The following is a 12472-nucleotide window of genomic DNA, read 5'->3' as shown; positions in this document are numbered from 1 at the left end:
TCCCTCCCTCTGGTCCTGGGATGGGATAAAGACTTATTGGTAACGTGGGTATGGTGTTCTAAGCGAACTCGGCGTCCCATTCGTGTACGCAGTACCTGCTAGTTCACAAGTGGGCGCCCCCTCGTAGGGCTCTGTGGTGGGTGAGGTACTTAGACATCAGACACTTTCTCTTTACTCCTATGAGTAATTTAAATCCCATTTCTTCTGGGGGCCCCAACAAGGCCCCTACCTAATCGAGATCATGACACAGATAACACCTCTGCAAAAAGAGCCAGAACTGAGGAAATACCACCACCATCAGTGCCACTTTTCCTCATTCTCCATTCTACCGGAGAGCAGTCCATTGGAAAGATGTCACCCTTCTTCATCCAGAAAGGATTAGAAGGGTTGGCAGGTTCACCAAAATCTGTAAAAAGACTGCGTTCTGGCGACCTTTTGGTCGAAGCTACAAATATTAAACAGGCGGAAAAAATCCTGAACGCCACATCAATAGGGGGAATACCTATCATCGTAACCCCCCACAAAACTTTGAACTCTTCACGTGGTGTCATTTCAGAGTGGGACCTTCTTCATGTTTCTGAAGAAGAGATCTGCTCTGAATTGAAAGAACAAGGAGTGACGGCTGTCAAAAGAATATCAATGAGAAAGGATGGGAATCTCGTCCCTACCTGAGTTCTTATCCTCACATTTAACATCCCACGGCCTCCAAGTTCCATAAAGGCAGGCTATCTAAACTGCCCAGTGAGGATTTATATCCCAAACCCACTGCGGTGTTTTAGATGCCAAAAATATGGCCACTCACAAACATCTTGTCGTGGTAACCCTGCCTGTGCTCGATGTGGTGTTAAAGACCACGAGAGCAAGGAATGTTCAGCTCCAAAACCGATCTGTGTCAATTGCCAAGGAGAGCACCCCGCCTACTCTAGAGCATGCCAGCGGTGTAAGGATGAAAAAGAAATACAAAAACTGAAAACAGAACTAAATATCTTCTACCCAGAGGCCAGAAAACGTATCCAACCAATAAATAGCGGGAATCCTTCATATGCCCAGAAGGTTTCTGCAAAGTGCACTATCGGGACACAAACTGAGATGACTATACCACCAAGAGAGTCATTTACCCCGATTGCTCGCTATTTATTGAGTTCACAAAAGCCCACCAAAAAAACACAATCAGTTGCCACTCCTATATCCGTACCTCCTAGTGCTCCACCACTACCAAAACCAAGTGGTAAAGAAAAGCCAAAAACTTCAGGAGAGTCATCCGTGATACCAGAAACAATGGATGTTGAGAACAAGGAGGTACCGGATGAATCAGTCTTGGAACTCTTTGTGGAGGAAGAAATGGACACCGGACAGCGTCCCTTCTTCCCCAAAAAAGATAAATCCAAGAGTGACAAAATAAAGCCCTCAGCACCTCGGAAGCCGCCTGATGGACCCACCAAGTCAAAATAATGGCTAAATTCCTACAATGGAATTGTCGTGGATTCCGGCGAAATACTGATGACATCAAGGCCCTCCTGCAAAAGCACGAGCCAGTTTGCTTTTGCTTGCAGGAGACTTATCTAAAGGCAAATGATGATCCCACCTTGCATAACATCACAATGTTTCGTAAAGATAGAATTGCGGATGGTCTTGCTCATGGAGGAGTGGCTATCCTTGTGGGCAACCAGACCCCAGTTCAGCCTTTGCTAGTTACAACCAGCATAGAGGCTGTTGCAATTCGCCTTTCAGTGGGATTTCTATTAACTGTGTGCTCTATTTATTTGCCACCTGGGACTGACATCTCCCAGGAAGACCTTGATGATCTTGTAACGCAGTTGCCTCCCCCTTTCTTACTTCTCGGGGATTTTAATGGACATAACACCCTGTGGGGTAGTGCTAACATCAATGGAAGGGGATGGGCCATAGAGCGTATGCTCAATGACAATGACCTTTCCTTTCTAAATACTGGAACAAACACCTTCTTCCACATGCCTACCCGTACCTTTTCTGCCATTGATCTCTCTATCTGCTCCCCTTCTCTACTCCCTTCACTCACTTGGGAAGTGGAGGAGAATCCATACAGAAGTGATCACTTCCCTGTGATAACCTCGTTACACGGTGGGAGACCGTGTCTTCCTTTCAGGTTACCACGGTGGAAGATTGATCAGGCTGACTGGTCTGCCTTCCAACATCAGGCAAATTTTGATCTCAGCACCGTCAGTCAGGAGCCTATCAATGATGCAGTAATGTACATCACAGAAACTATCGTCCAAGCAGCTGCGAATGCTGTTCCAAAAACCTCTGCCCGGTTTCCACCATTTCCCAAACCTTGGTGGAATTCACAATGCACAGCAGCAAAAAAGGCTCAAAACAAAGTGTGGGGGATACTTCTGCCGATATCCTACCACGACCAACCTTATAGCCTTTAAACGTGCACGAGCCAAAGCACACTATATCTGCTGTCAGAGTCAAAAGGAATCATGGATCCATTTTACATCATCCATTAACCAGTCTACCAACTCTAAGGTAGTCTGGGATAAAAATCCGGAAAATGAAGGGAAAATATACATCCCACTCTTCTTCAATCCTAGATTATAATGGATGCACTATTGCAGATCCAACTGCAATAGCCAACTCTCTTGGGGAAACATTTTCCAACATCTCTGCAACATCTTCGTTTTCCCCAGAGTTCCTGGTCCTGAAACATAAACTCGAAACACAGGCACTTAATTTTAAGTCCAAGAGCCTCTATCCCTACAACGGGTCATTCGCTATTCAGGAATTGAAAAGAGCCCTCGCTCTTTCCAAAGCAAGTGCTGTTGGACCAGTACTTGCTTTGCACCATCCATTATGAAATGATTAAGTATCTTTCACCAAAATCTATGGAATATCTGCTCCTTCTGTATAACAGAATCTTTATTGAAGGGCAATTTCCGGATTCCTGGCGCAAGGCAACTGTTCTTGCCTTTGCTAAGCCAGGAAAGGATCCAAAAGTCACTAGAAATTATCGTCCTATTGCTCTGACTAGCTGTCTGTGCAAAATCCTGGAGAGAATGGTTAATTCTCGTTTAATCTGGTATTTAGAATCAAATGACCTTCTCTCCAACATCCAGTGCGGCTTCCGAAGGAACCGGTCCACTTTGGACCATCTTATTAGATTGGAAATATCCATCCGGGATGTTTTCCTTAAACACGAACACTTGGTGTCAGTGTTCTTTGACATGGAGAAAGCGTATGACACAACTTGGAGATTTGGCATCTTAAAAGATCTGCATAGCCTTGGTCTTAGGGGGCAACTGCCCATTTTTATTAAAAACTTTTTAGCCAATCGATCTTTCCAAGTTCGTGTGGGATCCTCACTCTCTCGCTCCTTCACCCAAGAGGAGGGAGTACCGCAAGGGTCAGTTTTAAGTGTCATGCTTTTTGCCATCAAAGTAAATTCCATCACAGAACCGTAAACAGTGCCCTCTATGTTGATGACTTTAGCATATTTTGCCAGTCATGCAACATGAGGGTTATTGAAAGACAACTGCAAAAAGCCATTGATCACCTTAATTCCTGGGCACTTGCTAATGGCTTCAGGTTCTCGCCGGAGAAGACCGTTTGCGTACACTTTTGTCGTAAGCGTAATCTTCATCCTGAACCTGAATTAAGGCTCGGACAAAATGCTATTCCAGTAGCAGCGGACACAAAATTCTTGGGACTCGTATTTGATAAAAAGTTGACCTTTCTGGATCACATCCGTCAACTCCGCACAAAGTGCACAAGAGGGCTGAATATTCTGCACTCTCTTTCCTCTACATCTTGGGGTGCGGATCGATGCACCCTACTGCGCATCTACCGTGCACTTGTACGATCCAGATTAGATTACGGGTCCCTGGTATACAATTCGGCCAGAGACAGTGTCTTTCGATGGCTGGACCCTGTCCATCATCAGGCCCTCCGTATCGCTACTGGAGCATATCGCACATCTCCTGTCCAGAGTTTATACGTCGAAGCAAACGAACCACCATTATCATTTCGACGTAAGCAGTTGTCTCTAAAGTACGCTTTAAAACTGAAATCCCTGCCAGACCATCCTACGTGGCTATCCGTTTTTGAGCCACGATGGGAAAATTTGTACAATACACGTAAGACTGCCAATCGTCCTTTTGGTATTCGTCTCCAAGAGCTCCTCATAGAACTTAATATCAAGGTAGACAAGATTGCCCAAACACCGAAGCAACCCCTTCCACCCTGGCATGCTCATGTCCCGGCATGTGACTTGTCCCTTAGAAATTGGGGAAAGTCGGACACTCCATCGTCGGTCTACCTGCAGCTTTATTCAGCACACCGAGCTGAACATTCTGACTTCGCGCCAGTTTACACAGACGGTTTGAAGTCGGAATCATACGTGGGATCTGCTGCTGCCTTTACAGACACCACTACATCGGAGCAGATTCCCTCTGAATGCAGCATATTTACTGCAGAGCTGCATGCTATAGAGTTAGCCTTGGATCACATTAGTGAATGCCAATACCAACGGTTCATTTTATATTCTGACTCTCTCAGTGTGTTACAGGCTTTAATATCCATGAGGTATAATCCTCATCCGGTTCTGTCTAGCATTCAGCAGAAGATTCACTTCCTTCAAGAACGTGAATATGATATCTGCTTCTGCTGGATTCCCAGCCACATTGGGATTAGGGGAAATGATTTGGCTGACACCGCAGCCAAATCAGCAATCCCTAATAATAATGGCTGCCAGTCAGTCCCCTATACAGACTACAGACAAACAATACAGCAAAAGATACACTCCCAATGGCAGGATTTGTGGAATAGACAGACTGGGAATAAACTATATCATATAAAGCCTGTAATTGAACCGTGGCAGTCTAGTCTGCGCAGGAATCGTAAGGAGGAAGTTGTTCTTGCCCGGACCCGCATAGGACATAGTCATTTGACACATTCGTTTTTGCTGAGGGCTGATGACCCTCCTATGTGTGAGTCCTGTGGCACAATTTTAACTATTAGACAAATTTTAATTGCTTGTCCAGATTTTAGCAATATCTGTTTTACCACTTTTAATCATCTGGCTGAGCCATATACACTCAGTCACATTTCATCTGACAATGACAATGTGTCTGCTATTTTTAGTTATTTAAATCAATAAAGGTTTTTACTTGTATTTAATATTTACATGTTATTGTTATTTCTTTATTGATTTATTTTTTCTACATTTTATACCTTTGTTATTTTATATACTGACATGGTGACCTAAGTAATTAGGTCAGTGAAAATTTAAATTTTTTACATATCACCCGAGTTTGGCGCATTATAGCCTTAGTTGCTAATGCGCCAATAAAAACCAAACAAACAAGCAAACAAGCACTGGTGATTAATGTGCATTAGATATTTTTCAGTATTGCCTGTTAGACTCCATGCCACTGCCACTGGGTTAAAAGAATCCAGTAAAAATTGCTGCTACTTATATGATCAGTGATGAAGTGACCACTGTAAATCCCACTCTGTTGAAGAGAAATAAGAAACAAAATAATTGATGTGCAAGTTTCAAACAAGTATTATACGAAGTTGAGAATAAAAAATGTTACCATTATAATGGGAAGAATTTTATAATTTATATTTGGGAAAAATAAACATTACCACTTAAATGTACTGTAATGGATGGAATTTTTTCAGTTAGCCATTGTTGTTCATTTATTTCAAGTGATACATTATACAGTAAATGATGGTTACATGAATAAGGATGGAAGAAAGGAGAAGACTGTATTGTGGAGTCTTTTAATTGCCAGCACTTGTGAGGAATCTGTTGTAGAGATTAATATAATAAAGAACCTCCAAATTGACTAATCATTAAATTGCATTTATGAAAAATTTATGTAGATGGGATCTGTTAGAAATGATTATGTGGGAAAATAGCAGACTTTGTAGAAGTGTCAGAATGGAAGATATGTTGTATGCATTCAGGAAACAGTTCAGTGAAGGTAAAGAAAGCCAACATGGGAAAACTTACTGGGCAAAATTGTTTTCTGCTACCTCAGTTTCTTCCTGCATTCTTGGTAAACAGATGGTGTATGCTATCAATAGTGACAGTAGAAGTTGATAACGATGTATTAATTAGTTTTTTTCTCATTATTAAAAGCAGATTATTGTAGTTCATAGTGTAATGCCTTCATGGCTGAAATTTACTTATAGGTAAATTTCCTCCAGACTGCCTCAGTCTTAAGGTGTTTATCCCCCACTTCCCGCTGTTTTAAAATAAGAAAATGACTTCAACAGATGGTGCATGTTATCAGTAGTGGCAGTATAAGTTCATTTCCTATTGGGAAAAAAACAACAGGAAGGGGGGGGGGATAAATACTCTGAGACTGAGGCAGTCTGGAGGGTGTACCCATAAATAAATTTCAGTCCACTCATGAACTCCAATAACTTTTAATAATGAGAAAAAAAACTAATCAGTACATTGTTATTGACTTCTACTGCCACTACCAATAACACACGCCATCTGTTTCCCGAAAATGCAGGAAGAAACTGGGGAAATGAGTTTGCCCAGTACATTGAGCGAAGTTTCCCGTGGTTCTCATGTTGGCTTTCTTTACCTTAGCTGAGCAGTTCTTAATAATCTGCCAGAATCAGAGCTTAGATTATAAATATAAAGTGGTATTTCCTAACTAGCAGTATGCAGAATTCTCCATTTGGATTGGGGAATAAAATCATATCAATTCAGTTGGTACAGGCAGTTTCACTGTGGATAAAATTCCCAACATACAAGTGCAAACATTGTTTTGGCAAGTTTTACTTAGATCCTTCTGTAGATATGCTAGTTCTGTTGTATTTTTCAGACAAAGCTACATTTCATCTGAACAGGAAAGTTAATAAACAAAACTGAAAAAATGGAAAATCTTCATGAACTAAAGAACATGTATGAGATTTTCTTAAGGTAAATGTTTGATGTGGTGTTTCACAATTGAGTGTAATTAACCAATTTTTTGAATATAATTGCATCATATTTGCCATTGTTGCAGAATTATGTCACTGCCAATTTGCCACTAAACATCCAATTCAGTGGTTACTTTCAACAGGATGACACACACACAACCACACTACTACACAGATGTTTGGAAGTTTTCAATGCTAATTTCAGTTGCTGGCATATTGGCAGAGGTGGCCTCTTATCGTGGCCTGCAAGATCTGACCTTATTTTTAGTTGTGGGGAATGGTTAAGAAAAATGTTCATGTCATGATACCTAAAAATCCTTGATAATCTTGAGGAATGAATATGCCAATTTATCTTCAGTATACCACAAAATACAGAGTCCAGTCACAATATTATGACCCCCCCACCACAATGCAGACATCACACACACACCTGGCGAATCATACAGCACACGTGTCAAGTTCACACACTGCAAGCATATAAGGCTTGATGTTTGGCATCTGTGAATACAGTAACAGTCTCTGTTATGGGCGAAGCACGTGGTACCTGTCAAACCTGGAAAAAGGCATGATCATCGGTTATCAGACCAGCGGTGCCAACATTTCCGAAACAGCGGACTTTGTGAAATGCTTACATAGTACAGTTGTGAATGTGTATCAAGACTGGACAAATGGGACAGTTTTGACGACCCGACATGCCAATTGTGGAGCCCCATGCACCATTGATCCCAGAGGTGAACGTTGGCTGAAACAGTTGATCAGGACCGATCAGCACACTACTGTTGCTCAACTGGCCATCCAAATGAACCATTGGGCCACCAGAAAGGTCTCCAGACCTTTCTGGTGGCCCAATGCAGCGAATTGGGCATGACAATGCAGCGAACCCTGTAGTAGACGCTTGGTGACAGCACCCATGCTGAGGGCCAGTCATCGCAAACTACACCGTCAGTTTGCACAGCAATACTGGCACTAGACCGAGTGGCAACAGGTGGCCTTCTCCGATGAGTCACAGTTTCTGCTCCACTGAGTGGATGGATGGTGGCGTATTAGGCGTGAAACCTCCAAGAACAGACACCCAGACACGATTGTTGGCAGAAGGCAGGCTGGTGGGGCGACGTTATAGTCTGGGGAATGTTTTCATGGCATGGCTTGGGTCCAGAGATACCTCTGGAGGACACCCTGAACGGAAATGGTTACCTATTGATCATCGCCAATCAGGTACCCCCATACATGTTGACCGTGTTCCCTGGGCACGATGGTATCTATTAGCAAGACAATGCACCATGCAGTGTCACCAGAACTGTCCGTGAGTGGTTTGAGGAGCACGACAAAGACTTCAAGCCACTCCATTGGCCACCGAATTCCCTCGGATCTTAACCCAATTGAAAACCTATGAGACCACCTCAATCGACACATCAGATGGATGGATCCTCCACCAAGGAACCTACAGAAACTTCGGGGTGCACTGCAGTCTGCATGGTCACAGATACCCGTAGCAACCTTCCAACGGTGGCTGGCTGTAATGCATGCTGCGAAAGATGCATATTCTGGATACTAGATAGGTGGTCATAATAATGTGACTGGACCCTGTGACTGATGATGGATGATGTCGAAGATGGAATCGACATTAAACAGAATTCTTGTGTGCACTGAAAATGGAATAGAACTGGTAGAAGGCATTTATTAATGGTATGGCATACTATATACAAACACAAAATTCTTCCCATTATAGCAGTAACATTTTTTTCCCAACCCTATATTTATTAATCTAGTCTCACCTTTTATAAAACATTTTGGACTGCACAAGGCATTTTTAAGATTATTATAATTGTGAAGATCAGCTTCTGGTGGATTGTCACTCTCCCAGGTGAAGGAGTGAAGGTATTCTGAACAGTAGCCCAAAAGTGATGAAAAAAATGCCCTTCTCAAATACTTTATCTCCATTCTCTTCTGAAATGAATATTTCATAACAATTGTATATTGGTCTTAGAATTGCCCATCAGATATGCTAGTTCACTATGCCTTCAAATTTTGTGCCAGCTTCAGTTAGTTTGATTACAACAAAGATATTTATGTGATTTTAGCAGTTGCATCAATCTCCAAAAAAATTAGTGTATTTAGATATAAATATAAATGAGCATATTTAAATCTAAATATAAATACAGTAGAAGCTATGTGGGCTTACAAATCAATTTCTGTACGCTGAGAACATTATTTGCTTCTATGCAGATTGAAGTATATCAAAGGTCTCTTGCTGCCAAAAATTTAGGACAAGGTTATCCTCGGCCTATAGAAATTTATTCCTGCTATATTAATTACTTAAAGTTTATGCTTAACCTTTTTTACTTAGCGTTCAGCTTTAACCGGTTTCTGCATAAATGCTTGGTTTGGTTTCTGACTCTCTCTCTCTCTCTCTCTCTATATAAGGTTATCCCTTTGCATCCATAAGTAAATTCATTATTCTCCTGTAGTGCCTTATTATAGTAAACCCTAAGAGAAAGAGGAAATAAATCCCCAGAAACACTCTAGTTAATTGCAATCTATGTTGCTTACTTTACCATAGGTTGTATACCTGTTGGTATAGAACAACAATAGTAAATTAAAAAATCAAAATAACAATTACACATTAATTAATTGATATTTTGGTTTTTTGATAATCATAGTAGAATGCACAGCATGCAGATTGGTCTGTAAACACACATCTGTGCAGAGAAAACACAACATAAATTGTATGGATTGATGCCTTTTTACCAAATTACTTAGTGTGCCAAAAACCTCAAAACAATCATAGTGTAAATATCTGTATTTAGCAAGTTATTGATTTGACAAGTTTATATAAATATCATCGTCATCAGCACATGTACTTTGGCATGTGGCAATTCCATAGCACACACAGAGCTCTCTCTCTCTCCCTCTCCCTCTCTCTCTCTCTCTATAGTCTTGGCGCATTATGGCCACAGCTGCCAATGCGCCAATAAAAAACCAAAAACAAACAAACAAACTCTCTCTCTCTCTCTGTGCGCACACACACACACACACACACACACACACACACACACACACACACACACACACACATGTGCTTGTGTTTCCAGCTCTTTCCTTCTCCCAGATCACCCAATGTTCCAGTTCTCCTTATTCTTCTCAGTCTTTTGTCCATCACCTTCCCCTAATTATATTTCTTAACAAACTCAAAAAACCCTCATCTGCATGCATGTGTTGAATCCAGTTTTTCTTTCTTTTTCTTATAGTCTTTATTGTACTTTATTTTCTCCCACCCTCCTTAGTACTTTCTTATTTTTAACCATATTTCTCTCTTTCACCCCTTCAAGCCTCATTCAAACCTCCATTTTAAAAGCTTGAATGACTATATCTTGGCCCCATAAAGCTACAAAACATTTAACTAACTTCTTCCTTATGTCAGTATCCATTCTCCCCATAAATATTTGCTTCCTCTTCTCAAATGGTATTTTATCCATTGCATTTCTAGTTTTAATATCCTGACTGGTACTACTACTACCACCACCATCACTTGTTGGTAGACTGCTAAGATGTCGTAAGGAATTTTTAAATTAGACAGATTTTTATGGAAATCACCACTTTGGTTATTTTTCACACTCACTCAGTGAAGGCATGTTTTGGCGCCTCCGTAGCCAGGTGGGAAGAAGCAGCAGTGCGTAGCACACGCTTTCTTGATTAGACCGGTTTTCGAGCCCATCACCACCAAATACAGAGGATGCGGAAAGGTCAGAGAATGACCACCGCATATTCCCAGAGCAATATGGCCTTAGTTGCTAATGCTCCTAAAAACCAAATAACAACAACAACAAGGCATGTTTTGTATGGAATTTTCCCTGAAGAATTTTAAAATTTTATTTTGATTTTGTTTAATTTTAATTTTCAGTTTTAATATTAGTTTTAAGTTCTTTTATTTATTTGTCATATTGTGATATTTTACATTATTCAGGTTCACTATTTTTAGGATACATTGAACTAAATTTGTTTATAATTGACTTGTAAATTGTGTTGTATTGGCTTTCTATTTAAATTATTCAAAATTTGTAGGTACATATTCACTTCACCACTCCTTCTGTTCTCTTCAGTGTTCACTTCTCACAGGGCTTATCCATGCTGCTGACTTATTTTAATTTACACTAGGGGGCTTTGCCCCCAGTTTGCTTTGCATGCCAACACCCATGCATCCTTTTCTCCATAAAATGTAGAGGTATGATGGAGTAAGTCAAATTGTTTCTATGTAAAAGACACACCTCGAAATGCACTGATCAGGAAATTACCTATGTAATTATTTACCTGTGCATTTGTAGTGACATAATTGCCCCACCCACTTGTACCACGTGACCTGCATCCCTCTTCTTCCATTGGCTACTTCACCATGCAGCATTCTCAAGGTGGAATAAATATCACTATGTAATTATTTACCTGCATTTACGTAGGTCACTTAGGAAAAAGCCTCTTGCTTCGGGTTCCATAATGCACGTGGAATAACTATATCTTGGATCCGAAAGAGCAGGAATAAAATATTTACAAACTATACAAATATTTACAAAATACTAAACTGTTTATAAATATACAAACTATATCGGGTACTTTCATTAGCTGACATTGCAGTGGAACATCAAATGATGCCAGGTGTGGTTATGTATTAGTCAGTGAAGCACATGCATGAGGTTGGTGAATGTTATGGAGGGAGTTGTTTTTCAATGTAAGTCAACAATGTGATTATTTACCTGCGCATTTGTAGTGACGTGATTGCCCTGTCCTCTTCTCCCATTGGCCCGAATAAATATAACTAGGAGGAAAACTTTAATGTATAGAGAGAGATATATATCATTTACATTATTTATATATATATAGAATATTAATATATATATTATTTATGGGATTTATATAAATAAATATTTCAGATTCAAGGCTTAATAGCTAATAGAAGTGCACAAAGAGCAACAATTGAAGAACTGAAAGCACTTATAACAGAAATAGAAAGTCATGTGCAAATAGCAAGTGACCGAATGGAAGCTCTTGAAAAAGAAAGTGGAGGCTCCCATCACAGGCAGCAAATATTAGAGGTCTGAATAGTTAACTTTTGGCAAACTTTTATCATATTTTATTACTGAGGTTTAAGTTCTTTAATATTTAATAAGCTTTAACTGTAATGTCCAGTTACTGGTTATATTTTAAGCAATTTACTCACTCATAGGTTAATTTTCTTAATTATGTGGTTTTAAGCCATGTGCATTTGTGCCAATATTTCATATATGTCTAGCTGAGTAGGGTTTGATATCCTGGTTTTAAAAGCTCAATACTCAGTATTTGAGAAAATTTCTTATTGATTTTTTCTGTGATCACAGATACTATTTATTTCGAACACTAAAATATCTTAGTTATAATCATACTATTTTTTTTTTTTGTAAATCATAATTATTCCATTTTGTTTTGATTTGGCCTTAGCAGTTTAGATGTTAGAAGTTTATAACATGGTTGCAAATAGTCATTTTTTCTTCAGATTTTGCTACCATATAAATTACTCCAGAGA

General features: G+C 40.1%; 1 protein-coding gene across 3 annotated transcripts in view; it reads left to right on the top strand.

The window, feature by feature from the left end:
* The window catches only part of LOC150084856 (muscle-specific protein 300 kDa-like), a 1257473-nt gene that overhangs the window by 500119 nt on the left and 744882 nt on the right, over window positions 1-12472 (top strand). For all 3 annotated transcript variants that reach the window (XM_090376651.1, XM_090376652.1, XM_090376650.1), the window contains one exon: window positions 11844-12005. In XM_090376651.1, coding sequence (XP_090232777.1) covers window positions 11844-12005 — 162 coding nt within the window. The remainder of the gene's footprint in view (window positions 1-11843; window positions 12006-12472) is intronic.

This window comes from Mastigoproctus giganteus, chromosome 6 (assembly GCF_048544385.1).
Source record: "Mastigoproctus giganteus isolate SK-2022 chromosome 6, ASM4854438v1, whole genome shotgun sequence".
In the NCBI taxonomy this organism is placed as follows: Eukaryota; Metazoa; Arthropoda; class Arachnida; order Uropygi; family Thelyphonidae; genus Mastigoproctus; species Mastigoproctus giganteus.
Note: the sequence above shows the minus strand (reverse complement) of the source record. Positions and strands in the feature narration are given on the sequence as shown.